The sequence below is a fragment of the Megalopta genalis genome, chromosome 1 (genome assembly GCF_051020955.1).
Source record: "Megalopta genalis isolate 19385.01 chromosome 1, iyMegGena1_principal, whole genome shotgun sequence".
NCBI classification, from domain to species: domain Eukaryota; kingdom Metazoa; phylum Arthropoda; class Insecta; order Hymenoptera; family Halictidae; genus Megalopta; species Megalopta genalis.
The window spans coordinates 36,046,738-36,072,341 of NC_135013.1; the positions used below are offsets into that span (position 1 = coordinate 36,046,738).

Sequence of the window (25,604 nt, forward strand, 5' to 3'; positions counted from 1 at the left end):
CACTGTACAATTAAAACTGATATTCGATTCGTAGTAACTGTACTCATAAATATAAATCTTCTAAAAAGTACTATGTTCCTTTCGTTCATTGTTACAATAATTACATATCATCCTGAAAAGGTTTTGTTTCCTTTTTAGAAATAAAGCTTTTCGTTTTTATTTATTTTCATTTCTTTTTTCTCCTTTTTTCGCTAATCTCCGTTTCCTTCAAGTATTCGCAGTTTTCTGCGTTTATTTTAAAATATATTATTTGTCCGTGATTGTGAAAAAAAGAAAACCGCGAACTGTACTCATAAAAAGTAGATAAAAATCTTCGCGTGGCAATACATACATACAATATATATGCCTGGCTTGGAATGTCTGAACAAAAACAGAAAAAAAAAAGAAACAAAATGTAATAATCTGTCTGTCCGTTCGTCCGTCCGTTCGTCCGCGTCCGTCCGTCCGTCCGTCCGTTCATCCGTCCGTCCGTCCGTTCTGTGTGTACGCGCAAGTGTCCTATATGTGATGAGAGTGTAATTTGTGGATGGGGTGGTGTATGCTGTTAAGGAAGAGTATGTTCTCAGCATCTTCGTAGGTAAAAGAACACTGATCGATCGCCTCTTCTTTCGCAGCTCAGCCACCGGCCAGCCAGCTGGCACAAGTCCGGTAGGTACTGATTATAATCAACTGAATCTGAATGACTTTTTTCTTTTCTTTATCAACTCTAGCATTGGAAGTGCTTTTGTTTCTCTGTATATCGTTATTATTATAATTATTATTATAATTATTATTATTATTATTTCTTGGGAAGAATTCTCCTTTGTATATTTCTGAGCAGCGTTTCTTTTATAGTTTACACATTTTTTGTTAAAATATTTATTCACACTCTCAAGCGTTCAGCTTCGACTTATCGTCTCCTTAGTAAATGTAATACCTAAAGTTAATCCTGGAAGCCTAACAGCTTGACACTAAACTGTCCGTCGCAGAATATCAATTTTTTCTTTGTCACTGTCGTAATGATGTGTTGGCGATTACAGCGTATGGAGCCGTGCTGGTGCCGAACAATGTAGATGACACAAGCACTCGTACCCCCTTCTTATGACAACATTCATTCTCTAATCGTTGGAAAATATTAACTACTTTCACCTATTTATCTGGTGGATAAAATGTATAAAAGATGGCTGGCAAGTCAATTATCATGAGGAAGAATCTTATCTGACTTTATGTAATGTATTTAGTCTCATCTATTCTTCATTAATATAATCCTTCGTTTCAACAGGTGTTGTTCTCCTAACTTACATAACCCTCGGTGTAATCGTATCTGAAATACCACAATTACAAATTTACATAACATTGACCCGAAATGTGCAGGTTTATCTAAAAGATTTGTCTATACAAGTGCATCTAATGGAAAAGTTAAAAAAAACGCGCACGTGCGTTCATTTTGTGTGTGTGTGTGTGTGCGTGTGTGTGTGTGTTGCGCGTGTGTGCGTGTGCGCGCGTGTATGTAGCGAGAGAGACGTACATGTTATCCATACCTAAAAACCATAGCCTACTTAGGCTGCTGAGCTTGGTATTGTTGATAGGAGTCATCAGGAGATGCCGCGTTACTTGTCTGTTCAGAATCACCCAATGGCATGGTATGAATAATGCTAGGAGGGTAAGTAGTATAAGGATAAGGATGTGGGCTTGCTGCTATGTACTGGAAAATGCAATATTGCAATAGATAATGATCGAGAGCTAAACCCAAACACAAGTATGTATCGAAGTAAAAGCAAAGAGACTTACGGAACCAGTGCCAAGATGCAATGTAGACATTTGCGTTGTAAGCTGAGGAATCATACTGTACTGTGGATTGCTAGGATCTGCTGATGGCATCATCTGTAACATTAAAATTCTATCAAATTTTCAAGTTTGTGATTTATACTATTATCGATCTTAATTGAAAACTTGCAGATTTTTCTATAGCAAAACACTAATCTGAAGCAAAACGTATCTAAAGTAAAACATATCGAAGGTATGCAAACTCTTCGAACGAATAAGAAATATAATAAGGTACATATAATATTTCAAAGGGGGGAAAAATAAAAAGAAAAACAACGAAAAAATTGTACAAAAACTCACGTCGACCTGTTGCATATGTGGAGGGGCAGTTTGCACCAAATAAGGAGTAACCCATGGGGCTCCTGGTACACTGTAGCCAGGTAATGCTTGACCATAGTGACGACTATATTGCGTTAAAGTGGCTGCCGGTAGCATGTGAGTGGTTGCAACTCCATTTTGACCAACGCCACTTGTATCATAATTCAGTGTAATATTCTGTAAACAGAGACGCACGCGTTATATCGCTTAATCGTGCATGTACACTGTGTATGCATACTGCGATCTTCGTATAGTATAACACAGTATTTCTATAGTATTTGTAATGTAGGTTTGGAATGCCTGAGTTACAAAGTTTTACGAAAGTACCTACAATTTAATATTTTATTTCTACCCAAGAAAATCAATTACCTCTCCAGTTTCTCTCCATATTGTACTTTTGTATAATGACTTTTTCTTATTACCACCATCAGCAAATTTAACCAAGAGTGGATCTTTAGCTCCTTGCAACGCCTTTCCATTAAACATCTGGATAATCTGTTCGCATTTCTCTTTGGACTCCATTCTAGGACAAATATTCGTGTTATTGCTATGAAATGCCAAGAATATGTCATGTATTTATGCAAACATCGATGCTAACCTTGCAAATCCAACACCTTTACTTTGTCCAGCAGTGTCGCGTAATATACGCGTTGAGATAACTTGCCCATACTGAGCGAGCAATCCTTCAACATCATTTTCTTTGAAGTTCAATGGTAAGTTTGCAATATACAAATTGGTGGGATCCTGCTCCTGTTGCTGAGAAGAGAGTAAAAACACTATGCAACTTATTGTAGTATATTCCTGGATATGTATATATATATGTATTTATATAAATAGAATTTCAAAAAGGTTTCATATCTATCATTTTAACATTCATGACTGAATTATAGGTAACGTTTGCATGTTTCTGTATAATTATAGTTAAAAATGAGTGCACAGACGATATATTTATAACGTTAAATTAGTAAGTATCAGAGTTAAAGTATTTTTTTCAGTATCTTATTCACAAAATAAATCTAAGTTAGAGTTCTCATTTGCTACAAATCCATTTCGAATGTTAAAATGATAACTCAAAATTAAATTGTATTCCAATATGATAATGCAAAAAATTTTAAAAACTAAAATTTACATAGTATTTAAAATAAATCTTTTATCGATACTTTCTGTATATCAAAAGATTACATAAATCTACGAGGTGCTACTATAAGGATCATCAAACTATGATAATTATTTTAATCTAACTTTGAGTATACCAGTGGACAAATATTGAAAAAGTTTTATTATGAATCAAGATAATTATTATTCTTAATATTGAGAGGTTATCATGCTTCAGGGCATTACATTACCACAATCTGGTGGTTCTCCAAATTTGCTTTATGGATGCTTGTCATCAAGTCAAAATCAAATTATGTATCCTGTATTTATGTGCAAAGCATGCTCACACGTAAAATACATTGTGTTTTATTTTCTTAGAAAACTTCCTTTACCAAATTGAACAAAAGTATTAATAATAATGAACAAACTACATATGCCTATAGCATTCACTATTCAATGGTATATGTTAGTGATTTAAAATTGTAACTATCTCATGAACAAGTAATAAATCTACAAAAAGTAGTGTAGTGAATATCGCCTGTGCAATCACTTCTTACTCAATGAAAGTAATCAAAAGAGTATTTTTAAATCTCTCTCTCTCTCTCTCTCTCTCTCTCTCTCTCTCTCTCTCTCTCTCCCTCTCCTTCTTTCTGTCTCTTTCACGCACTTTTCTCTCATATTTGCTTTCTCTCTTTCTCCACAGTCATTCTCACTCTAATTCTCATTCTTGCTCTCACTTTTTTTGTAAAATGTATGAAATATTTGTAATCTAAAATTTTCTTTTATTACACAAACGATGCAACGATAAAAATTTAGTGGAGAAGATTCGCATCATTTTTGCACTTGTACTGTTTCTTTAGGATTCTTTGTATTCGGTTGAATGATCATATATGCTTATGTCATAAATCACAAGTACGTAACGCAAACCATCTAATCACGTTTTACTAAACAATATCAAGTGTAACCATTCAAAGCAGTAATATAGTTTCAATCACATATGACACGTTATTAGATACAAGCATGATAAAAAGCACAGGCATGTTCACATATATACGGTTACATAGTGAGACAGAAAACGAAAGTGAGCTAAATTATCTCACAATTATCATAGAAAACACATTATATGTAAAATATATGCACATACATATACATGTGTTCATGCTTAAATTTTCTCTGCATATGACTTTCATATACAAAGAATGAAAAGGAATATATGTATATATATGTGTACTGTATACATATATATGCGCATATACATATACAACATATATGTACATTAAACTTAACTCTAACTTGAATTCGATATTTATGCACCCTCAAGCATATTTTGAGATCCACCATTTCTCTCAAAAAAATCAATCAACTCTACAGTTACTTGAATATACTTATACTTTACGACAATTTACTTCAATCTTGCGAATGCATTAAAACAAAAGAATAAATAATGAAAATATCATGATATAAGCCAAGCTGATGGCATTATATATGTATATATATATTCATTAAAATATTATATACATATGCACACATATATGTATACGTACAAGTAAATATACATATGCGTGTGAGTGTGTGTGATAAAACCATAATATATCTTAATGACTTTATATTCTCGATAAAATGATTTACATCTTGATCAAGTGCGAATGTGTATACAGGATTTTATACGGGAGTAATATTTGCTTGATAATAGAAAACGTTCACGAATAAAGAATACAAAGATAACGATAACAGTGAACAAAACGTTTTACGAGTAATACTGGTCGTTGTCACAAATGGTCCTCTATACACATCCAACTTTGCTTGGTGTGCTGGTTAAACTTTATTATTTAAGCCAAGTGTGTCAATCAGAGCCAACCAACACCCCACGAATAAGATAGCACCTGATCTTCACATAGCACCACTAACTGGTAAGTAAGTACCATGTACCCTGAGGACAGTTAATGACGGGTACATTATTTAGTTGTATCATATCACATGCGACTGACATCATCACAGCTGCTGATGGCACCCCGTGCTTTTACCGCGGCCAGATTAGAAGAACCATGCCAAGTTAGTTTTCTAAGTAATAAATGTACGCGAGTAGGCAGGAGCCGTTATTTTCACTTGACAATGTGCGTATGTAGGTAAAATAGTTTATGTGGACATTCTTTCTACCAAAAATTGAGTTTAAGTCAACCCTGATGGCATTCGAACACCACAGACTAGACAACCCGCACTAGAGTTCTATTGTTTTATTTTAAAGTTTAATGGTTTCAATTCAATTTTAACGAAATAGATTTTTCAACAGTTTTGACAGTGTGAGGGGGGAGGGGGGCTGCGAATTCTTTTACGTAGGTTTTTATGCGTGGACACAGATAGTTGAAAGTACATTAGATGGTTGCTAAAGGCTTCGATTAGTGCTGAAATGGGTGTAATTTTTCAGACATGATTTGTAAATGTATTGACACAGCAGTATCAGCAATTTGTGGCCGAGATATAGCAACAAGCGACGACAGTTTGGTAGGTATGTGAGGCAGAATGATAGATAGAACTGGTGAATACTAGAGACTCTCAGACAAGTGAGACAGGTTCCAATAGGAAGAGTTTTGCTGTTTCTTTTCAAAATAAAGATATCTTTCTTCCAATCGATTTACTTTAATATTACGCATAATTGCCTGCTACTATATTTTCACTGTTAGCAAAATATATTCTTCGGATCTATATAAATATGCATATAAATAAAACTGTGTTAGACAAATATTTATGACTTTAGGGCGATTGCTTCCCATTGTTTACTACATTTAATTTTCTCGTGTATTATCCTTGTTATCAATGAAAATATAGCGTGTACTCGAAATTACCCCTCTAGTAATAGTCCTAGTAACTCCTTTTCCACAAAGGTTGCTTGACTATTTAATCACTTTATTATATCGGTAATTATACTGTGAACTAGCCTTTCTCACTTGTCGTTATGTACAAATATTTCCAATTTCTTCTTCTGAAGTCCTTACAATACTTATTATCTTCTTTTTATTCAATATCACTATGCTAGAAACAAATTTCCTACATAACGCAACAATTATGGAATACTAAATAGTTTTAGTCAAAATATAATTTCTAAGCGTATCTAGAGGGGCTGAGAGCAGAGCAATGATGCCATTGATACAATGCCATGCTTGCCTTCGTATAGGTTCATTTTAAAGTGAATTATTCAAACGATTTTATACTGGGTTCTTAAATGACAATTTCTTTTTCCAAAAACGACAAATCATTATTGTTCGTGATCATAACGATTCAATTTTTATGATCAAAAGAGGTAAACCAAAAAGAAAGTAGATCATTTTAGCTACTGTAATAAAACTTTTTAAAAAATGTATAAGCAAATTCGCATAAGAAAATCGAAAATATGTCTGTTCGAGACCTACAAACGAATCGTTTCAAGACAACCATGGCATCCACTGCAACTGAACTTTCAGTACTTTTTATCCAACTTTATATATTATGAATAATCTATCAAAGTACTGCATATATGTCTGTTTGTCACAGTAGTACTGGAATAAGAATTTCTCTCAAATTAATGGCATTTAATAATCAAGTATCAGTGGGGGGGTATAAAGGAGTATGTAAAAGTATGCAAAAACAGGAGGATCACAGATGGACACAAAGAAGGGTGACAGCGTCGACAGAACGACGACAAAGAAGACAAAAACAGAAAATGAAGAGAGATGGAAAGAAAGAGATCAGAGAGAGAGAGAGAGAGAGAGAGAGAGAGAGAGAGAGAGAGAGAGAGAGAGAGAGAGAAGGACAGACAGAAAGGGGAAACAGAAAAAGAAAGAGAAGAAAGGTTTACTGTTACTCTGGTATTACTGTACTTGCATGCACAACCAACGTACACTGGGCAGTCTACGGAGCAACCAGATACCCACTTTCGCCATCTGCGCTTGGATGCCCTTGGCGACCAGTGCTTTCACAGCACCCTCTGCCGCCACTGGTGACTCAAAGTCTACAAATCCATAACCTGTAACACACAATTCCAATAAACATTAATAAATGAGATACTTCCGGGTCCATGGAGTTACAAAATTCTATATTTTACAAAATCAAAATGTAGTATAATGAATTTGAAGAAGTACCTTTACATTTATTTGTGTTTTTATCCAAAATTGCCTTTGTAGAGGTGATAGTTCCATATCTGCAAAAATACAATGTATCACAAAAAACACATTCTGCTTACGACGAAAGAAGTCGAGTTCTTTTTTTCGATACTTTAATAACACACGAGCGACTTACTGAGAACACATGTTAACGAGGTCTTTGTCAGTTGTATTTTGGTTGAGGCCACGGATATACAAATTTGTTTTTGACAGTTGCTCTGCCTGCTGTCCTTGTATAGCATTATTGCTAAGACTTGTGCTCATTGTCCCGCTTTGACTACCATTAGCACTGCTACAACTACTATTGGTGTTAGCTGGGGAAGAGGCCGTTGGTACCCGTTGTCCACCATACTGGAAAACATAAGACAAAATCTACTTAACGATATGCTTCTACTACATTACATTTCTGAGATAATTTGGAATAGCGTTACTTAAAACATTTAATTTAACGAATTAAATATAAGGAAAGAACAAAATAAGACGAAACAAAATAAACTATTACGGTGTATCTACACGGTAGGGTAAAAGCTGCGAACATTCGAAGATAAAACTACACCACTCCTGTACGACACGACGAGATGTCGTGAAAATCATTTTAGCCCCACCCGGTAAAAGGGGTTGGAAACCACCGTGGTGCAACACGCGTCGATTCTCCAACTTATTTATTGGTTCCTCGAAAACCCGTGCGAAAACCCGTTGGAATATCACATTTTTACAATTTTTATTAGAATCGACAATATCAAGCTTATCCGCGATAACCAATTCGAAAATGTTCTGCCGATCGATGCGTGTCGTGTTACTATACCAATAAATACGATGTTTTGTTTCGTAAGGAATATATACGTGTGGCCACGGATCAATGAAGAAGTTTCATGCCAAATTTGGGGGAGTTGGAATCCTCCGTAAAAGATTGCGCATCGTGTAAGAACAGTATGCAGTGTTATCATAGCCCCACCCGGTTCGTAAAAAAGGGGTTAACCTTTCCAGTGCGCAAAGCGTAACGAGTTTTTCAACTGGATATCTGTTTCTAGTAAAAAAAAAGTGTCATCTCTCGCGTTCGATTCGAGTAGATTTAGTAAGTTTTTTATTCTTCCTTTTCGTATATGTACAGATAAAATTAAATACGTATACGCATGTTGCTTGTGGCGCATAACGCACGACACACTACGCTGTCGTAGAGAGACGCATGTTCGGTGGACAGTTACTTACACGATTTCAACACTCGTATAGTCCCTATTGGAGGTTAATTTCTGAAAGGGCAGTGCAGCGACATACTATGATACGATAACCTATGCAACAGATACTTTCGATATCGGCACCGTAGTACCTAGCGTTATCCACGAAATTGTCGCGAACAGCGAAGAAGCAGTTGACACTTGCGAATCGATCGAACCTCGAGATTCGCTTAGCGTCAATTAAACTGCGAGGAAAAGAAAAAAATAGGCGAAATGAGAGAGAATGAGGGAAGACGAGCGAGAAAGAGAGAATGAGGAAAGACGGGCGCGCGCGCGCGAGAGAGAGAGAGAGAGAGAGAGAGAGAGAATGAGAGAAATTAAGAAAAAATCAGAGGAGACGAGAGAAAAATAAAGGAAAAAAGAGCAAACTTACCGACGCGTGTTGTGCGTAGGAGGCGGTGGCGTAGGGATTCGCCGTAGGCGGTAGTTGCTGTGCTCCGACCGGCATCTGACCGGCCGCCGCAGCCGCGGCCGCTGCGCTCGGGTACCTCGTGTACGGCGGGTAGGCAGCCGCCGCCGCCGCCGCAGCCGCAGCTGCGTGAGAGGGTGGTGCTGCACCCCACGCCGCGGCGCCGCTCGCACGATACTGCACAGGGTTTCCGCCTCGTGGACCGCCGCTAGTGTTCCCCTTCAATCCGTGTCCGCCTCCGCCTCCGCCACCGCCGCCGCCGCCACCTCCGCCGCCGCCACCTCCGCCACTTGCTGGACCTACGCCGACGCCGCCACCGCCGCTGCCTCCACCGCCGCCGCCGCCGCCGCCCCCGGCGCCACCGGCGTTACCATTGTTAGCACCCACGTACGTCGGTCGCGGGCCGTTCGTACCCTGAAAACGAGAACATCAAACTCGGTGTCATACATACATATACTTCTTAAGAAGCTACCTTTCCTAACTTTCAACTTGCACGCGCACGTGCAAGCGCAGGCGCACCAACGTATCGCAATACGGCGTATGCTTAATCCACGAAACTGTCATCGTTGACGACAATACCAATTTCAACGGAATACCGTGCACTGTTCTATATATTATACCTAGATTTTCATAGTTACTTAGAATCGGAGATTTCGCTCGAAACAAAATACGATCCGATATATGCGAAGTTAGGTGGGCATCGTACAATAGGCATAATATCGATCGTACAACACAGCGTTCTACGCTAATCTTTTTGTTCGATAGGGCAAATTAGGTGGTCTAAATTTAGAGCTGCAGCATCGAATGCGATAAAGTTAATTAAAAGCACGGTCACGTGAATTATATTTCTCGACACGATGCGCAGAGCGGCGAAGGCGAAGGTGAAGGCGAAGGTGAAGACAGAAGAAGCGAAGGCGACAGGTACGATTCGAGAAAGGGAACAACGGGTAACACCAAGCGATAAACCGTACTCTCGCGACGATTATTATTGTCTCGCGGGAGTGCTTGCGATCAAGGCCGAAGCTCGCTGGTGCGACACGCGGTGGCACGGAGAAGAAATGTGATCGTGGTTTTATACGAGCCAATGCTCGCTTGTGCGGAGCGTAGCGAAGCTCCCGGCAGCAAATTTTCGAGGAGACATTTGCTGCCGGTAGCTCCGCTCGACACGGCGCGTCGCGCTAGCGGGCTTCGGCCTTTAGCCGAAACGAACGGCGACGATACCGCGCGACCGACGCGACAACCGCAACAGAAGGAATCAAAGCGTAGACGCAATTTCGCGACAACCATCGCATATTTTCCTATACAGATGTTTCCAATTATATAGAACAATTTGCTAAAACAAATTCGTATCGGTTAATATTTTTAGCCAGCAAGTTACAGAGGCTCTCGTAGATACGTAGAATATCTTAAGTGGTCCACGCGGTTCTCGAAACTACTCTCGCAAACTGCGTTACGCCTTAAAATATTCTCGAAACGATATCGCTGGAGATATTTGTCGTTCTTTTCGGCTATTCGACGAGATGTAGACACACGTATACGTATGCGTATGCGTATGCGTATGCACGTATGCACGTATGTACGTATGTACGTATGTACGTACAGCGTGGGTCTGGGTTAGGTCGGCTGCTTATCTATCGCAATTGACCTCCGTGCACGGCCGAACTACAATAATAGGAGAGCCAGCCGAACAAGATTCGACGCTGCCTGCTAAAGCACCGAAAATCTCGTTACGAATCGTTACGAATGCAGCGATAAGACGATCGAACACCTTACCCGAAACTCGCAAAGAATTTTCTACTACCGTTCGAGCATAGGAATATCTTCTAATTCCGGACGAATTAATTCCCTTTCACCTACTTACAGGACACGGAGAAAAAGAAGCGTCGTTCGAAGGTAACGATCGAATCGAATGAAAGCAACGACGCGTTTTCTTCGTCGAATATGCAAATGTCGCCGAGTCGTTGCGAAAAGGAAGAGCGGAGGAGACTGTAATTTTCTTTTGGGAATAACGAAACTGGTGTGTACAGGACACCGGGTCGAGAGCGATGCCACGGCCACGAATAAATTCGCTTCTCGACCAGGACGCTCGACGGCGTCGCGCGCGTCTAGAATTTCGAGATTCGTGTCCGCGTTCGGAGAAAGACTTTCTCGGGACGTCGCGCGTCGGGCCGGGTCCTTATCGCGGAATCGAAGGATCGCGAGTGGAGCGACAGGCTTTTCCAGGACTTTTCGAGCGGCGCGTTCTCCATGCTTCTTTAGAAAGTCCTCCCTTCCCCCGACAATTTTCACTTTTTACCTAGTTACGATAACACGGTTTACCATTTGCCTGGAAACGAACCGCGCTTTCAAAATCAAGGACAAATCAATGGCAAAACACGGGGAGAAAGAGAAAAAGAGAAAAAAAATAGAGAGTGGGAGGGGGCAGCACCGACGCACGCGCGCTCGCAGCCGAGTCTCCGAAAGTCGCGGCTGTAAATCGGTTATCGCGAAATTCGAACCTTGCCGCTTCCTGCGCTATTTATCGTTCTTGCGAGAGTAACGCCGTTTCTCTTCTCCTTCCTTGCCAAATTTCCCAGCCACTGGTGTATCGACGGAGAGAGAAGATAAATCGGAGACGCGAAAAGATTCGATTTTCCGTACAGTTTTCAACCTGCGGATACGATCGACGCGAGTAACGCGTTCTCCGTTCTTTCAAGGTCGAACAATGGAGAACGAAGGACGAAGGACGGGAGAAGAGCGAACGAGCGAGCGCGAAGAGATATCGGGGATCCCTCGGAAACCCGGTTATCGAGAAACTGGCGCGTCGACTCTGCTTCTTGCACCGACCGATCGGTATCTTCTTGCCGTCTTCTGCTTTTCGTACCGGACATCGATATTTTCCACCGGAGTAACCGGTGTCCGATGTATCATGGACCGACGCTAGATTTCTGTCTCTTCGAACAGTCTCAACGGGTCGAGTAAAATCGATGCAAAAGTTGCCAAGTATAAAGCGCGCATCGAACGGTTCGGGCCGTCGAACCCTGTTTTCGAACCTGCGAGTAGAGAAATTTCCTGAGCCGAATCGAGGGTGAAGCTACCCTCGGCCACGCGTCGTCTTATACCTATCGTTAGAGCACGGTTGCGCGTTACGACGATGCGTAGTCGCGGCAAGGGTAAGCAGGAAGTGGCATCCGGTCGGTACATCACGATACCCGTTTCACGCGTCGTTCTCTATTTCGCAGCGACCGACTACGTGCAACGTTACAGCATGCCGTTCAATTGAACCGGCGCGGCGCGGCGCGGTGCGGTGCGGCGCGCGTCGATATCTACGGGCAAATCGTAGGTCTCGTTATTTTTTCGCCGAGCTTCGTTCTCCCGCCCCATCTTGACCGAGAGAAACGAGAGAACCGAGAACGAGAGCAACGCGCGCGTTCTCTCGCCCGTTGCCATGGTTCTTCGTTAGCTCGTGAGTCACGACTCGTGACACGTTGTAGAGTCGAGAACCGATCCGAGCATTTGTAAAGGGAGTCGTCGCACGGGCCAGGATACGCACGAATCCAAAGAAGAATGCCAATTTCCGAACTCGTAGGAAATGCTAATACCGTAGGAGATGCTAATTGTAAGAGGTAACGCGCTACCATCGGGGCAAAGCGAGACCGATGTCCGGGGGTGTGTCGGTCGCTTCGGGAGCTCGAGGGAAACGAAAGAGGGCTACGTTTCGTTGAATTCGAGGAGCTCGGAGAAGGCATGGAGAAGAAATCGGTGGACCCGCGAAGAATCGTTTCCCTCTCGGTATCCAAAAACAGCATCGTCGTTGGAGCGCGAGAGGAACGCGTACTCGACTCGCTTCGAGTTTCTCTCTCTTCTTCTCTTTGTCCCGAAACGGAGTAGAAAACTGCTGCTCGTAAAACTTTACTATCCGTATAACGTTCGATCTTTCCGGACAAAAGATCGATTTGCCGATCGTTTTGCTAACCGTTGACCGTTAATCGCTAACCGCTAACCGGGAATTATTTAAGGGTAAAATGAACGAAGGACGACGATCGAGCTGAGACAGACAGAATCTCGATTTAGATTCATTTACGCGTCTCCGTCGCACTTTCGAAAAAGTTAAATTACGCGTTCGTTTTAAGCGCTCCTCGGTACCCTAACGAATATACGTATAGCGAACAACTATGAAAAGCACCGTTACGAGGTTAAAATTCTCGCACGCGTTCGCATGCCAGGGAATGCGAGAGTACGCGAGAGGACACGCGAGGATACGATCGTACTCTCCGCGATCGGTACACAGCAGACGGTTCATCGAGCGTCCGCGAATCGTTTCGCTCCCGTTTACCGCTTTACGGCCGAGATACGTAGAGCACTCGTGACGGTCGGCGAGCACTTTGCTACCGGATATACGTATGTACGCGCGCGTAGATAGTGCTTGCACGGATACCGAACTACTCGCACGCAGCGGTACGGTTCGCGTTTCGTCCTTGGTCGATTACTTTCCGCCATCCGGTATCGTCTCGCTCGATTACAATGCTCGCCCCGCTCCTGACCGCGCGCGATCGTAAACCGATAGTTCGTCTACGCAGGGTTCGAGTAGGAAGACGCGTGCAACCTCGATATTTGCGTGCAGCGACCTCCCCGATATGCCAATGCCAAACGGTTGTTCGACGCGTTGCCGGCGTGCGAGGCGTGCACGTATATCCAGCGACCGAACCGATCCCTTTCGCGTTCGCGTGCATCGCGGTGGCGCGCGATGTCGAGGAACGTGTACCGGACAACGTTGCTCGTCGACGTCGATCGTTTCGTATCTCTTAGCGGTAAAACGAATCGAGGAAACCACTATTTCCGGAAAGCCCCGTAGTTACGCGCGCGACCAACCTCTCGATCGAAGCAAGGTTAAATCCATATTTCCGAACGATTCGCGCGATGGATGGCGATACGCGTGAACTCGTGAACTCGTGAACGTGCGAACACGCGACATGCAAACATGTGAATGCACGGATCCGTGGCGAGCGAGCGAGGCAGGCGCGACGGCGCGGCGCGGCGCGGCGCGGCACGACGCGATGCGTCGGGAACACCGGGAGGGGGAGAAGAAACGGAGCAGCGAGAGGGGATAGATAAGAGGAAACCAGTCGCCAGGCTCGCGTCGTGTCGCGTCTCGCGTCCTGCTCGAAAGAGTTCCTCTCTTCGCCGACGCATACCGGACATTCCGTTTCTTTACCTTGAACGGACACGCGTAGACGCTCTACGAGTTCGGGCTAGACTCGCATAAATTCGCACGTTCCGACCGATCCGAACAAGAGATCTACCAAATGTTTCGAGAGTTCTGCCGACCCGATGTTTCGTCGAAAACGGTCGTTCGCTGATCGATAGAAGAGAAATGTGTCGGCATAAATCTTCCCGGTTATCGACGGACGCGGCTAAAGTCGAAACGAGTCGCGCTGAAGCACGGCGAGCGTTGCGGACGTTGCGCTTCGAATGCAGAAGAACGCGCTGTTTATAAGACTCGAACGAAAATATTTTCTCATCGAGCTTCGCCGAGCCTTACCGACCGAGTTACGTATCGGGCATCGCGATACATTGTATAAGAATATTGTTCGTAAACATCATTGGTAAAAATTGTCGACGATCTTCGAGGTGGACACGCGGTACCATTTGCCAGTTTCAGTGAGATACGTAGCGCGTCGCGGACGCATTTCGATGTCGCGAAACCCGTTGATCCGAGAATCTATCATCCATCGTTGCACCGCATCGCTCGCGTAATACCGCGTCGTACCGTGCCGGAAAACGCATAATAAATTTCGTTGATAAAGCATCCGACACGTATCAAATTCGTCGTAATCGATCGACGGCTCCGTGTCGCAATCGTTTTTTCGATCCTCGTCGCGTTATCGATCGACGTCCGCTGTTCTTACAGTTGTTCTCGCATTTATTGGTCTCGCGAGCCATTTACCGACGCGGATTCATCGATCGTTCGTTGTTCCTCTCGATCGTAGCAGCCGGTAATATTATGACACGAGACGGCTCGTGACTCGATACAGACATTCTCGACGCACCGGTGTTTACACGAAAAATACGTAATTATAGGCAGCGAATAGTCACGGATCAACGATATTCGGTGATATTCTCTTCGCCGTAGATGGTGAAGCATTTTGCGCGATCGTATCGAAATTGCGAGACGGAACGGTGAAGAGACGGTTACCGGATTATGAGTTTCATAAATTTTTAATGAAACGAGTAAACGTATCGGGTAGTTAGTAGTCGGGTAATTCGCTTCGGCAGAGGCGTTATTTTATATGATGGGGCAATAAATGGAGAGCGAAGAAGAGGCTCGCTCTCTCTCTCTCTCTCTCTCTCTCTCTCTCTCTCTTTCTCTACATTCCCTTTCTCTTTCATCGTCTTATTCCTTACGCCCTTAGCGTGCTCGTTTTCGGAACAGCAAGGCGATCGGAGGGTAATACTGTGGAACTTTTCTTTGGGCAGGACCCCTCTTGGCGAAAGGTCCGAAAGGTCCGAAAGGTCGACGAGTCCGCTTCGAGTACCCTTATTATCCCTTAGGATAATCCCCTAATTTACGACGGTCTCCGTTTGCTGTCGAGGTCTTTCGGAAAAGCCTCTATTAAATATGCGACGACAAAGTCACGAAACGATCGACTCAAAAATAAGCTCGTCGAACGAGAGTCGTAAATTACGGTTGTCGGTCGTTCGAACGAAAGAAAAACTTTCTCTCGCGCGTAGGACCGGACGTTACCTGGTCGATAGGCAACGATACGCGTTCGTTGCCTCTATGCCGGTAACACGACACAGCTTTCGCGTTATTCGAACGGAATTAACGGAAAGTCGAGCAGTCACCGAGCTCGCGTACCTCGTTGCAAACAACGGCGTTACGCGAACGCGACGCGTCGGAGAGCATCGGCTCTCTTTTCCTCGATTTTCCGCGGTTTAACGCGACTCGAACGCGATCGACTTCCTTTCTCGCCGCAGAAATGGAAAATCGAGAGTCCTTTTGCACGGAGAACGCGCGGAATCGGTCGCCGACCAGGACCGTCGATCGACGAGACGAAAATCGGCTGGGCGGGCACGCGTCGCGGACGAACGATTTCTAAAATACCGTCGGTCCCGTTCCGTTCGCCGTGTTCCGGTTGCAATTTCAAAGAAAGACCACCGCCGCGCGTCTTTCGTAGCTTTCACCGTATCTCGCCGATCGGACGTCGACGCGCGCGAAATTATCGATTTCTTTCGTAGCGATCGCTCGGCATCGAACCGAACCGCGACTTCCATCGGACCATACGCGCGGGCTATCCTATAATCGTAGAGACGACGACAGCCGCCCTAATTTAGACGATTCTCGATCTCGTCGAGACATCGGCGTGGACACGAGATCGATTCGGGTGTTCGTTGCGACGAGGGGAAGAGAGTTACGGCAAGAACGAGGATCGCGAGAGCGTGTAAGGCGATGGCGGGGTGGTGGTGGTGGTGGGGGGGGGGGGCAGAGCGCCGCGCTTACCTACCGCACGCGACCGACCGGCTAACAATAAGCGGGATAGAAAAATCAATAATGGCTGCATCGCGACACACTGGCGATACGCGATAGCGCTTTCCGGTTAACGGATGGAGTGCGTGCACGCGCGGCACCGCGCGTACGTATCCGTGGCACCCGATCGATCCTTCCGTACCGGCTGGACTCGGTCGCTGGCCGCGAGTCGCCGATCGATCGCGGTACATAATATGGTCGGAACCGGAGCTCGAACGTCGCTCGAGCGTCGCGGCGCGGCAGCGTCTCGTCTCGTCCGATCGCGACGGGCGTTGCGCGATCCGGGAACGCTCGACGATCCGGCCCAACCGCGGATCGAAGCGAAGCGCGAGCGCGAAAACGACCGACAAAATCTGATCTCGACCGGTAATTATTCGAAACGATCCGACGAAGCGAACAGCCGATCTCGAACGACTATCGTCGTTGATATCTCGTCGTCGCGAGTCGCGAGTCGCGTTTGGCCGAGTCTCCGTGAATCGCGAATCGTTCGTATCGTGGTCGAGAATCTCCGAGACCTGTACACCGTATACTTGTACGCGTACATGCTCCGAGAGCCAACGATTTCAGCGGTTACGACCGACGCGAACGAGTCCGTTAAATCCAGACGTAACCCAAACTCGGCGTTGGGAAAACTAATGGCATCGGTTGGCCAGTTGCCTGGTCCGGCCTCGAGTCCGACACCCTTTAGCCGACTTTAGGGCAAATAAGAGTATCGATAGCCGAGATCGCGTGTTTCCGAAGAGTCCTTGTTCGATGAAACGACGAGACCGTCCGTTAGCGCGATAGGTCGACGATAGGTCCGAGAGACCGTTTCTCCGCGCGCGTATCCGGACGCGACGACGCCCGACGTCCGATCGTTTCTTTCCCCTTCGCCCTTCGCCCGTTTACCGTCCTTTACCGACTCTCGTTTGTACCTTCGCGTACAAATTCCACAAGCGCGGAACGAGATTTCGAATTTTGGAACGTGCACGCGAAACTTTGCTTCCTGCATCGCCCGATGCCGCGTTCAGCGTCGACGACGTCGACGAGACCGCTATCGGATTACCGTCGCCGTGCGATAGCCACGCGACAGCGATGGAATCACGTGGAAAATGCTGCCTCCGATCGCCGTCGCGTTCTACCGATTTCATAAAATCTCGCGGTCGTTCCGCGAACCGATCGGTATAAACTTTGTCGTTCGTGATCGCTGCGTTGTCCGGTGATCGTCGACGGTAATTCGGTCCCTTCGAAGTCGAATTCGCGGACTGGCCGGATTCTGGACACGACCGAAAAAGGGTAGACCGTTCGGAAACGAAACATTTTTAGTTCAAGGTCTTCCGACCGGGTATAATGTCAAGGTTTGTCGGACGCTGGTCGATCGTCCCGCTCCGACACTCGTAAAGTCGACGCGGCTCTCGCAGCTTTCTTCGCCCCGCGAATCATCGACGATCGCTCGATTCCCGATAGCCAATTTATTGTTGCTTTTCGATCAGATGTTCGACTTTGAAGAACGCTCGAAATCGCAACCGCGCGTTTCATCGGCCAAATTATGCGCGCGAACCGGTCAACCGGTGAACGGGTAAACGGGTAAACGGGTAAACGGGTAATCGGGCGACAGACACCGAACGACGAGCGATGCTTCGGTGTAAATAAATTCTTCCGCTCGGACGGAGACGGTTATAGACCGAACCGCTCGTCGTCGTCGTCGTCCGTCACCATGGGCGATGTCTTCGATTCGCAACACGCGATCGCTTTCTTCCAAGGGTTCGCGTACGCTCCGCGAGCTTCGCAGGCGGATCAGTCGCGATATCCTATCGCGACGAATCGTTCGCGGATGCGCGCTTCGCGTTCGACTTTCTCTTTCTCCTACCTGTCTCGCGTCGTTCGTTATCGCGGGTTCAGGAAATCGTAACGTTCGTTTCGTCGCGAACTCCCCGATCGGTGCGCGGGGCGCATCGACGGTCCCCGCGCGCGGTCGACGACGAAGCGGCGGACGGTTTTCGACGCGTTCGTCCATCGGCGAGGACGCGGCGAATTCTCGAACGACCGAGCCCAGCGACCGTTTTTACGCGTGCACGAGAACGCTGCCCGTCGCCTACCGCCTACTCCTTACGTCACTCTATTATTATCTATCGCGGCTGTGTTCTAGCGATTGCATTCTGAGAATATCTTTTGTTATCGTGTAATCGTTTGGCAGCGTTAGAAACTGGTGGACATCGCCGGGACGGTTCGTTTACGTAACGGATCGAGCGCAACGAATCTCCTTATCTCGAGCATTTTTCCATAGAACGACGAACCGTTCTCGCCGACTCCGACTCCGACTCTGCTTCGTACGGGCGCGTCGCGTTTCGTTCATCGTATCGAAGAGACCGTGGAAACGATAATTAAAATAGTCTTTTCGGAAAACCTCCAAAAATTTACCGGAACGATATCAACCGTCGGCACGATCATAATTATATAACTCTGGCAGCCGGCCAATCGAACGAGTCCGGTGTACGAATTCGATTCTTCGAGCCAGTCGCGAGCGAACGCATCTCGAAAACTTTCTACACGGTACGAAGAAACGGTGAGAACGTAAAACGTTTAAGAATTAGAAAAAGGATCGTTGCAACTTCCAACCGTGTAACCATCGGAAAGCGCGATATCGGTATGCCCGTAAGAAAGAGATCGCGAATTGTAACAAATTCTAAAAGATTCTCGTCGACGACGACAAACGAAGTCGAGAACGAGGAAAAGGAAAGAGATACGCGTGCGGCACGGGTATACGTTGCGTCGCTAGATTTCACGAAACGCCGGATAAAACGAACGGAAGATTCGTCGAGAAGGAGAAGAAAAGGGTGGTTGTTCTCGAGCACCGTTGGCCGTGTTATGGCCGACCCGGATCCCTTGTTCGGTTCGCGCGTAACTCGATTCGAAAGTATTCGAATACCGGAAAGGAAAAATCAATCGGATCGATCTTGGTTCGGTGTATCGTCGTCGAGATTTCCGGGTGTTCGTCCTCTGCCGACGAACGGAAGGGAAGGCCTTGCACAGACGCTGCAACTGCGAATAATCGATATCCTTGCTGCGTCTATTCTCTGTGCACCCTTCTCCGACCCTGCCTCCCTTTAGGCTCCGCTCTGCTCGCCGCCCCTCTCGCTCTCTCTCTCTCTCTCTCTCTCTCTCTCTCTCTTTCTCGTCCCTTTAATCGTCTGCCTGGTTTTGCATCGGTCGCCGTCTCCGCCGACTCTACCGCACCGCTACCACCACCGCCGTCGTCGTCGTCGCCGTCACCGTCGTCGTCACCGTCGCCGTCGCCGTCACCGCCATCGTCGCCGTCACCGTTACTGTTACTGTTACCGTTACCACGCCACCGTTACCGCTCCTACGTATACCACCGCCTAGCGTACTCTTCCTATCCGCCTACAAACCGAATCGAATCGAATCGAATCGAATCGAATCGAGCCGAGTCGGACCGAGCCGCGCCGCCTTTTCCCTATATTAAAAGTTGCACGCGCCATTTTTTCCTTTCCATTTTCTTGGATCCGTCTCTCCTATCGATGCTTTGCAACGTCGACAGATATTCGTTGAAATTTTGTCTTTACCCGAACCGATCGTCCAAACCAATCGCGTTATCGTTCGACAACGTTAAAAGGTGGACTCCTCGCACGCCTCGTGTAAGACGTTCGCTTTTTCGCTATGTTTATCTACAAAGGTTAAGCAGCGTTTCGTTTCGATTCCGTCGAAACATAAGTAAACAATGGTCGATTCGAGATCCGTGCTACGCGATCGATCGTTACGGGGCTGCGAGTTCAACGAGTTGGAAAAGTAGCGATACACTGGGAATACTCGTGAAACGAAACAAGCTTAATTTCCTAATTCTTTAGAGTACAACCGAGAAGAAACACACAGAATCGTCGCACAGAATTCGTAACGATAATTGGACCGCGATTGTTTCGATCGCGATTACGTACGCGGACTGCTCGCCTCGTCGCTGCGCGACTGTCACGGACCGTCCTCGAGATAAACCGTTTACCGCGAAGCGTTCGATTTGTCGTCCGAGATTATTTCATTTCGATTCGAACGCGTTGTCCTAAATCCGTTGTCGGTGAAAGAAAAAAAATCTTCACCGAAAACAAGTAAAATATTATAAATATGTAACAAGTAAAAATTCATTCGCGTTATTTACTGCTGCTTCTCGTTCGAACAACAACAATGGGAGATTAGACCGACGCTGGATTCGAGAAACAACGTACGAGCAACCCGCAAAACTTATCCTGTGCACGACCGCGTCCAAGATAAAGACACGCGAGCACCTATTACGAATGTCGCGCTCTTCGATCGAAATAAACGACAACTTCGAACTGGTCGTGGATGTGTTAGGAAAGCTCGTCGACGTTCCTGGGAAGCGAAAGCTTCCGAATTTCGTACAGAAGCGCGTAACAGCGACGACGAGATGCCAACACGTTTTCGTCCATTCGGACGCTTGTTCGTCGATTCTCGCGAGAGTTCGCGTTGTTTCTGAGACAACGAATCGAAATAAATCCGGAAACCGTGCTCCGATAGTTCGACGGTTCGATAGATAAACCGTGCATATCGAAACTCCTAGAAGTACGGGCAACGCTCGAATATTTGTAAATACTCGCATAAAACCGAATAGTCGGAGGCTGAGTTAAATCAATTATAGTTCCAATGATCGAAATACGATGAACTTTCATCGAGAAATATTTACAGACTTCCGACGATCAAATATCTAAAGGCCGAGTAACTCTCGTCGAAACGCGAAAAATGCAGATAATAAACGCCTGTCGGACCGTGTAACCGTGGAAATGCATCGAACGGTACATACGACGATCGGAGGGCACGAACGCGTTACGGATGGAGTTCTGTAATCTCGACAAAATATTGGATTTGTTAATTAAACACTTTCGATTGGCGAGTTCAAAGTACAGGGATAATGAAAGGTAAATATGTACTTTCGGCTGTCGTCCACGGTATCATCCGTTCGGCAACTCGTATCGGCAACGCCTGTTAGCGCAACACGGTTTCTTAATCCGAATGTAGCAACGAACGTCGAAAATCAAACCGTGGATCAAACGCGCCGATTCGAAGTCGATCGAATCAACGACACAGATTTTTCATCGATACCAAAATTTCGACTCGGTCGACTCGGTCGACGAAATATTAGTTATCGATATGGCACCGATCGATTCAACGAATGGAACCCGTCGCGATGCAGCAGACATCGTCGAGAGCCGGTAGTTGGCAACACTGAAAAGAACAGCTGTTCGCACGTCACTGTTCAAACGCGTTTAGCGTGCGATAACCTTTTCAATGGCTACGTTAATAATAATCGGACCGCAGAAAAGAGCGAAACAAGGAATTATCGAACAACGTTGATAACATTATTTCCAAACAATATCGTGCTCGGCTCGGCGCACGGACCGTTACGAATCTTTAATTCGGAATAGATATCGCGTACATATTGGTACTGTTGACGTTTTCCGCGAGAGAGCGCCCGCGCGCACGAGAGAGAGAAACGTGTGAAAAAATTGTCGTCGTAGGGCAAAAGATACGTTATTGTACACGATTAAAACCGCACGATCGAGTCGGCTGCACTGACAAGCCTTGGGTCGAATTTCAATGTGTAGATTAAAAATGCTTCCGGATAGTAACTTTATGTAACTTTCACACAAACAATTAAATATCGCGTTGAGAAGCCGAGAGAGAGACTTACTTGGTCAAACGTTAACGAAGCTGCTTCAACGATTATCAACTGATCGAACATGAAATATTTCACTGCTACAAACTTTGCGTTTACGCGTGGAACGAAAAAAATTCAAAATGCTTCCAACAAAGAAAAAATATGTATATGTATATATATATATATATATATATATACATTTTTTTTTTTATTTTTTGTTGGAAGCATTTTGAACTTTTTTTCGTTTAGCGTTGGTTTATCAAAGTCCAATAAACGAGTAATTGAAATGCAATTACAATTATCCGACTAGAATTTCGAGCGATGCACGATAATTAACTTATATTTATTCGATTGAGAACGCCCGATACGCAAAAGTAAGAAATACATATTAATAGGAATTATATTCTGTGAAAAGCATAGCAATTGAAAGTAGGTAGAGAACAGGAAGAGACGGCACGAGCCTGCGCAGAATGCCAGGACCGTACGAATGAGATTAAGAACCTGATTTTACGAAGACGCGATGAAAAATCAATTCGTTTGGCAGAAAATATTTATCGAACGATTACGAGTCGACTAGAAACACGCGATTAAACGGTAACGAACTAAAAAGCGCACAGCATTTCATTCGCCATGTGATTCTATGTTTTCTTTATCGCTCATCGATTAAATCGATAGAGACTAGACAGACCGGTGATGCCATGCTCGAGTGAATGAAAGATAGATTTGTTTTTTAAACGAAAGATAACAAATCGAAGACTGTACAAGTAATGAATGGAATCGAAGCGCGAGTATCGTTTAATAAACTGCCACCAATGTCTAATATCTGGTTCAACGAATTTTCTTCGTTTAAAAACACCCGATATAAGCGACGAAATTCAAATTGTGTGACCAGCGAATAGAAATTTCAAAAATTAGAAATTCCAGGTACCGACACAAGGAAAGAAGAACGAACGACACGCCGAACCATTAAAAAAGTATTTTAATAGGAAAACACACGAGTTCGAGACGTGCTGTTGCAGTAGGATGCGATCGAAGAACGAAATAACAAAAAAAATGAGAAGGAAGGAAAGAAGGAAGAAAAGGGGGAGGTAGAGGAAAGGGGGAGAGGGAGAGGGAGAGGGAGAGGGAAAGGGAGAGAGAGGTAAAGAATACGCGAAGACGGTCTCTCGAGAGGTTAAGGTGGGGGACAGAAAGAGGAGACTGGGTGGGGCAGTAGACGCCCCGCGGCAAACTGTCAAACTACGTCGATTCCGCAAGGTTCGTGGCCATCGGCCGCCCCCATGGTAATGCTACGTTTTCCAAGAGCATGTATACATAAGTAACTATGCACGCACGCTCTCCAAACAGCATGAACGTTGAACGCGTGATGCGACCGGCACACGTTACACCCGGCACCGATACGATACGATGCGATACCATACGATACCATACGATACGATACGATGCGGTAGGATATGACACGACACAATACGGCGTGATACAACGCGAAACGAGACTGAACGGAGCGGAAAAATCAAGACGAGTTATTCGTATCTCGGTACTCACCATCATTTTGTAGTTGAGCTTCCTCGGCGCGGCTACGTTTTCCATCCTCACAGACATGTTAGCGGTGTTATCGCTCGTGGCGCCCGAACGAAACGATACCGAATGCCGTCGGCCCTATTACTACGGGCAAACTATCTTTCTCTCTCTTTCCCTCTGTTTCTCGCGCGCGTTTCTCTCTAATCGTACTTATATGTCGTTGCTGGTTTTTGGTCTGGCGTCGCCAAGAGAGCGGCGTCAGCCGTGTTTTTCGTTTGCCTCTCGACACTGGTTAGATACAGAACCCACACTGCACGGTCACAAACGAATTTGCAGTCTGATCGGCCGATAAACCAGGGTGGAGCGGAGGCAGTAAAAGACCGAGGAATAAAGAGAGGGAGAGAGAGAGAGAGAGAGAGAGGATGAATAGGTGTGGGTGAGACGCTTCGTAAAACGAGGGGGGGAGGGGTTGCCGGGAGGGGGTATACCTAGGACGAAGTACGGTACGTATGGTTACGAACCGAAGGCAAAGGGACCCGATAGCCGGTCGGTATTATCGTTTTTAAAAGACCGAATGAAATCCGATGCGTCCAGTCGCAGCTACGATTAATCACTTTTGCACCGTATGTAACGAAAGGAGACCACGGTGTATGATGATCACAGAGAGTAACGAAGCAAAAGAGAGAGAGAGAGTGTGTGTGTGTGTGTGTGTGTGTGCAAGGGAGGGACAGAGAGAGAGAGAGAGAGAGAGAGGGGGGATCGCGACGGAGGAAGATCCGAAGCGAGAAGAAGAGACAGAAGGAAGAGAGATGTATGTGCGGCTTATCTGCTGCACTGACCGAATGTACACGCGCGCATTCACGTAAATGTAACAAAAGTATGCTGGTAAGAGAGAAATATGCGACACGAAGGGGTAGAGAGCCGAACCGATGGCAATATCGAAACGAGACGGATGTAAAGTGTCAAGAGGGTGTGCCGTCTATACACTTCACTGCTGCTATCAATTGTACACTTTTCTCCACTTCGTCGTAACTCGTTATTAAAACACGCACCACACCGAAAAAAATGAACCAAGCTACACCGAGAGCCGAAGCAACGCGAGCGGCGGAGAGACCACGTAGAGATTATCGCCTGCTTCGCTGTCGTCTTCAGCCCCAGTGGTTGCCACTGGTGCGGCACAATCGTTCCGATTCACCTCGTTGCAGTCTTTGTCAGGATTGTCCCTTTTTATCGTTGTCCTCGTCGTTTCGGTCGTCGTCTTCCCAATCCCCGTCGCTTCTTTTCTCGCGTCTTTCCTTTCGTTTCACCGTTTTCCTCGTTCCTCCTTCCTCGTTCTTTCCAATCAGTTCGTTCGTTCGGCTGTTCCGTTCTTCGCCGCTTCGTCTTCTTCTCGACAGAGAGAGAGAGAGAGAGAGAGAGAGATGTGTCGCGAAACCTTCCTATCTTTTTCGGTGCTTTCCGTCGGGTCTCGTCTTCGTCCGTTCTACCTCGCGCGTGGCCTCGCACCTTTTTATTCTTTTTTGTTGTTTTACTATCGTACAAATTCCACGAAGCACTACCAATACAGCATGTTACAAAAATAGAGTTTGTGTTCCCTTAAATAAAATAAATGTACAATTAATTGTTACTTGTGGTTAGGAAACATTTAGTGTATGTGTTGTCTTGTAGGTAGAGTCTAAGCTACTGCCCGGCGAGGTTCGCCCATCTTGCCCGAAACTGAGGAGAGTCGTCGCACGGCGGCGCTGTTGTCCTACCACCAACGGTGGGGCTCCGGCGGCCGCACCTGTCTGCACGACCGCCACTCAACACACGCTCGCTCCGTATCACCGAAAGCCGTAAGCCGTATGCGCTATATGCTCGCACGCCTGCACGTTGTACGCTCGCACGTTCGCACGCTGTACGGCTGTACGGCTGT

At 45.6% G+C, this 25,604-nt stretch overlaps 1 protein-coding gene across 5 annotated transcripts; it reads right to left on the bottom strand.

Moving 5' to 3' along the window:
* Positions 1–1,193: 1,193 nt before the first annotated feature.
* Positions 1,194–25,571, bottom strand: shep (RNA binding motif single stranded interacting protein alan shepard). Of its 5 annotated transcripts, none has more exons than XM_033465969.2 (11): positions 23,714–25,571; positions 8,964–9,413; positions 7,492–7,706; positions 7,335–7,393; positions 7,128–7,219; positions 2,723–2,880; positions 2,494–2,647; positions 2,107–2,301; positions 1,771–1,863; positions 1,521–1,684; positions 1,194–1,303 (listed from the first exon to the last, which is right to left on the bottom strand). In XM_033465969.2, exons 1-10 carry the CDS (start codon positions 23,768–23,770, stop codon positions 1,535–1,537), a joined length of 1,623 nt encoding a protein of 540 aa, XP_033321860.1. In that variant the 5' UTR covers positions 23,771–25,571; the 3' UTR covers positions 1,194–1,303; positions 1,521–1,534. The 5 variants fall into 5 exon arrangements, with proteins under 5 accessions (XP_033321860.1, XP_033321855.1, XP_076378547.1 ...); XM_033465964.2 differs by having other exon boundaries at positions 7,095–7,219; XM_076522432.1 differs by having other exon boundaries at positions 2,113–2,301; positions 7,074–7,219.
* Between the last annotated feature and the right edge of the window lie 33 nt (positions 25,572–25,604).